This window comes from Euphorbia lathyris, chromosome 2, assembly GCF_963576675.1.
Source record: "Euphorbia lathyris chromosome 2, ddEupLath1.1, whole genome shotgun sequence".
In the NCBI taxonomy this organism is placed as follows: domain Eukaryota; kingdom Viridiplantae; phylum Streptophyta; class Magnoliopsida; order Malpighiales; family Euphorbiaceae; genus Euphorbia; species Euphorbia lathyris.
The window spans coordinates 128,960,017-128,963,430 of NC_088911.1; the positions used below are offsets into that span (position 1 = coordinate 128,960,017).

General features: G+C 32.6%; 1 protein-coding gene across 1 annotated transcript; it reads left to right on the plus strand.

Moving 5' to 3' along the window:
• Positions 1 to 2,364: 2,364 nt before the first annotated feature.
• On the plus strand, positions 2,365 to 3,081 carry LOC136216794 (monothiol glutaredoxin-S2). Its single transcript, XM_066003351.1, has one exon. The coding sequence runs from the start codon at positions 2,431 to 2,433 to the stop codon at positions 2,734 to 2,736; it is 306 nt and encodes a 101-aa protein (XP_065859423.1). The 5' UTR covers positions 2,365 to 2,430; the 3' UTR covers positions 2,737 to 3,081.
• The last annotated feature ends 333 nt before the right edge of the window (positions 3,082 to 3,414 follow it).

Sequence of the window (3,414 nt, forward strand, 5' to 3'; positions counted from 1 at the left end):
TTAGGGTTAATTCTTTTTCCTTATCTGTTTAGGATTAGACTTTTATTATCCGATTAGTATTAGACTTCCATTTCCTTTGTCTAGTTAAATTAGAATTATCCTTACCTATTTAAACTCTTGCTTTGTTAACCTTTAGATTATCGAATTATCAATCTATTTTTCTATTCTCTAAAAGATGAGAAAAGTTGGTGTTTTGTTTCTTTTCCCCCAAAAGGATTTCAATCCGATATTCCTTAAGGCGTATCAAAGAATGTGTTCAAATTATAATTCTTATTAGGTAGCCTCCATTCATAGCTCTTCATGTTACTCAGGGGCGCATACAGGGGCCTAGAGAGCCAAGCCCCTTCGGCCACCGGAACCACCGTGATTAGGGGTGGTTTCGGTCGTCCTGTCTCTAAGAAATATTAATTGGGTACTGAATTAGGATCTTCAAAATTGGCCTACCCTGTTAGGCCCTCTCTGAATCTAATTTTTTTTAGAAGTTTTAGAATGATACTTTATAACACGTATATATACGAAAATAATCTGAACAAGTTCGATTTAAAAAAAAATTACACATACGTGTAAAATTGACCCTCAACCGACTAATCTTGTATTCGCCACTGGGTGAGTCTTTATATATATAAGAGAGAGATGGGAAGGGATCATATTAGGATGAAGTTTGGGACCTCTAGATATTGGAATCTCATAAAATGGGTCCTCTAATCTACTTTCCAAGTACACTATCAAAAACATACCCCAAGCTTACCTCATCTCCATATCCATCCATCAAAGTTTACAAATTTCATTTTCTCTCAATTCTATTCTTTATATTTATTTTGCAATTGTAATTTTCAACCTACATATGCTACATAGATAGATCAGGCATATAGGCTTAATATATCAGTTGTGTTTTAAACTTATCGAAAAAGTTTAATTGACCCTCTGAACTTATAAAGTGTCCCAATAACCCACTGAATTTGAATAATATGTTGAGTTAGCCTTCTAAATTTGTATAAAATATAATCAATTCATCATTCGGTTGAAAAAAAGTAAGATGTATATTTACAGAAGATGTGTTGCACATCCCTCATCTCATAATCATCATATCTATTCAAAATTAATGACCCGTCACACCACGTTATTCATACGTGGTGTGTATACAAATTGAACATCTATATGAATACAATGAATTTAAAAATTATTCCAGACATTTTGTAATTTCCTTATGGGTGATGAAATGGATGATTGAGTTGGATGCGAATCATGTTACAATCAGGAAAGTTTAAGGTCCCAAATGGATAAATCCAACTTAATATATGCTACCACAAAATAAAATAAAATAAAGGCACTTTCTATCAGATATATGTGGCCAATTGTAATCGTTCCAATTATGCGAAACCGTACGAAGGATACCGTAGACAATATTCTTCATCATCATCAAATCATCTGTCCATGTTGCCTTTTTATCCTATTAAATTCTTTTTTTCAAATTTCTTGTCCTCAATTCGGACAAAATTAGTAAAGGTTGCTGTTTATATCTATTATTTGTTATTATTTTTAAAAAAGTTAAAATGGACCAGAACTAGTATTAGGACCCGTTTGTTTTATCTACTGTTTGAAAATGCTGTTTTTATAAAAAAGCAGGGATACTCTGTTTTTATAAAAAGTTATTTCTCAACCACAAAAGGTAAATAGGAGGTGTGTAACTAAACACCTAAAACTCTAATTTTCAAAGTTAAAAAGCAAACAGAAGGTAAAAAAGCAGTAACCAAACACCTCCTTAGTCTCCTCCATTCAGATGATGTCACGTTAATCTAACTATTGATGTGATATTATTTGAGTGATGGAACTAGTACTGATACAGTAGAATCCCTCACAAAGATCTATAAACATCTTTTTTTTATTATTATTATTCTAATCAAACACTTTTATATTACAATTTGGAATAAAAAACAAATCAAGGAAAGAGTTCAGAGAACTAAAGGAACACTAAATATTGGTGATAATATGAAATTTATGATTGAAGTTTGGGTCGAGTAGTTTGAACCCGGGTGCTAAAGGATCCGAATAGGAAGAGCAACCATATATCCTTGCTTTTCCAATTTGCTTTAGTTAAAATATTTATTTAGACATCAAAAAGTCTCTCACTAACCACCGACATCTCCTTTATTTTTAAAAAAATAACGAGATTTAGAAGAAGAACCAGACATAATCGACACCGAAAATTCTACCCTATTTATCAATTTCTTTTTTGAACCCATCCAAATATCTAATTGGAACATTCTCTTAGATTTTGCTTCAAATTGAAACTTCATTTTCACCCAAAAAGAAAACCCTATAAATACCCCTTTCCCCCAACCCCCAAAACACAAACCCCATTTCTTCCTTTCTTCATCTTCTTCATCATTTCCCTAATTTCCCTAATTTGAAAAACCAAGACTATTTTCAATGGAGAGAGTAACAGAGTTGGTATCAGAAAGGCCAGTGGTGATATTCAGCCGGAGCACGTGCTGCATGTGCCATGCAATCAAGACTCTGCTCTGTGATTTCGGAGTTAATCCCTCCGTACATGAGCTTGATGAAATCAGTAGAGGAAGAGAAATTGAACAAACACTTTCAAGATTAGGCTGTCCAACTTTGCCGGCTGTTTTTATCGGCGGCGAACTCATAGGCGGTGCTAACGAGGTCATGACTCTTCATCTTAATCGCTCCTTAATCCCCATGCTTAGAAGGGCCGGTGCATTATGGGTCTAATTTACATATCCTTAATTAATTATATCTATCTATCCATATATATCTACGATAATAAATGAATATATGTATAAAGTGCTCCAATATGTACACTTAGTACATATATAACTACGATTTCCAAACCCTCCATCCAGGTCGAGGACCGCCTTAAATCGCTCCTTTTAGAGTAGATTTCGGTGGTCAGAATGGACTATCCGCTACTTTATATATTATGTTATGTTATGTTATGTCGTTTCTCATGTGAGTTTTTTTATTGAGGCTTGTTATAAGAGTTCGGGTTAAGTACTAGTCTTTTTGTAATGTAATGTTGTAGTTTTGTTGTTAATAAAATTGCAGCTTTGCAACTTATTATTAATGTTTAAGTTTTATTTTGGTGGGATGGTCATTTTATATTTAAAAAATAGATGGAATAATACTTTATAACGAAAGGGGATACAATATGCAGTATTTATATAATTAATGACTGGATTAATTCTCGTTAGAGATCTAATTTCTTGTAGTATTATATTTTTTTAACAATGTTTTTCATCTCACAATTTTTCCATCATCATAATTACTGGGGGAAAAGAAAAAGAAGTTCCATGAAATAGTGCCCAAAGAGTATACCATAGAATGACAATTAATGTAAGAATAAAGATAGTTGTCTTATTTTTTCAAAATAAAATAAAATATATAGTTGTC

Excerpts from the sequence above, each read along its gene's own strand:
- LOC136216794 (XM_066003351.1), top strand. The coding sequence starts at position 2,431 with ATGGAGAGAGTAACAGAGTTGGTATCAGAAAGGCCAGTGGTGATATTC.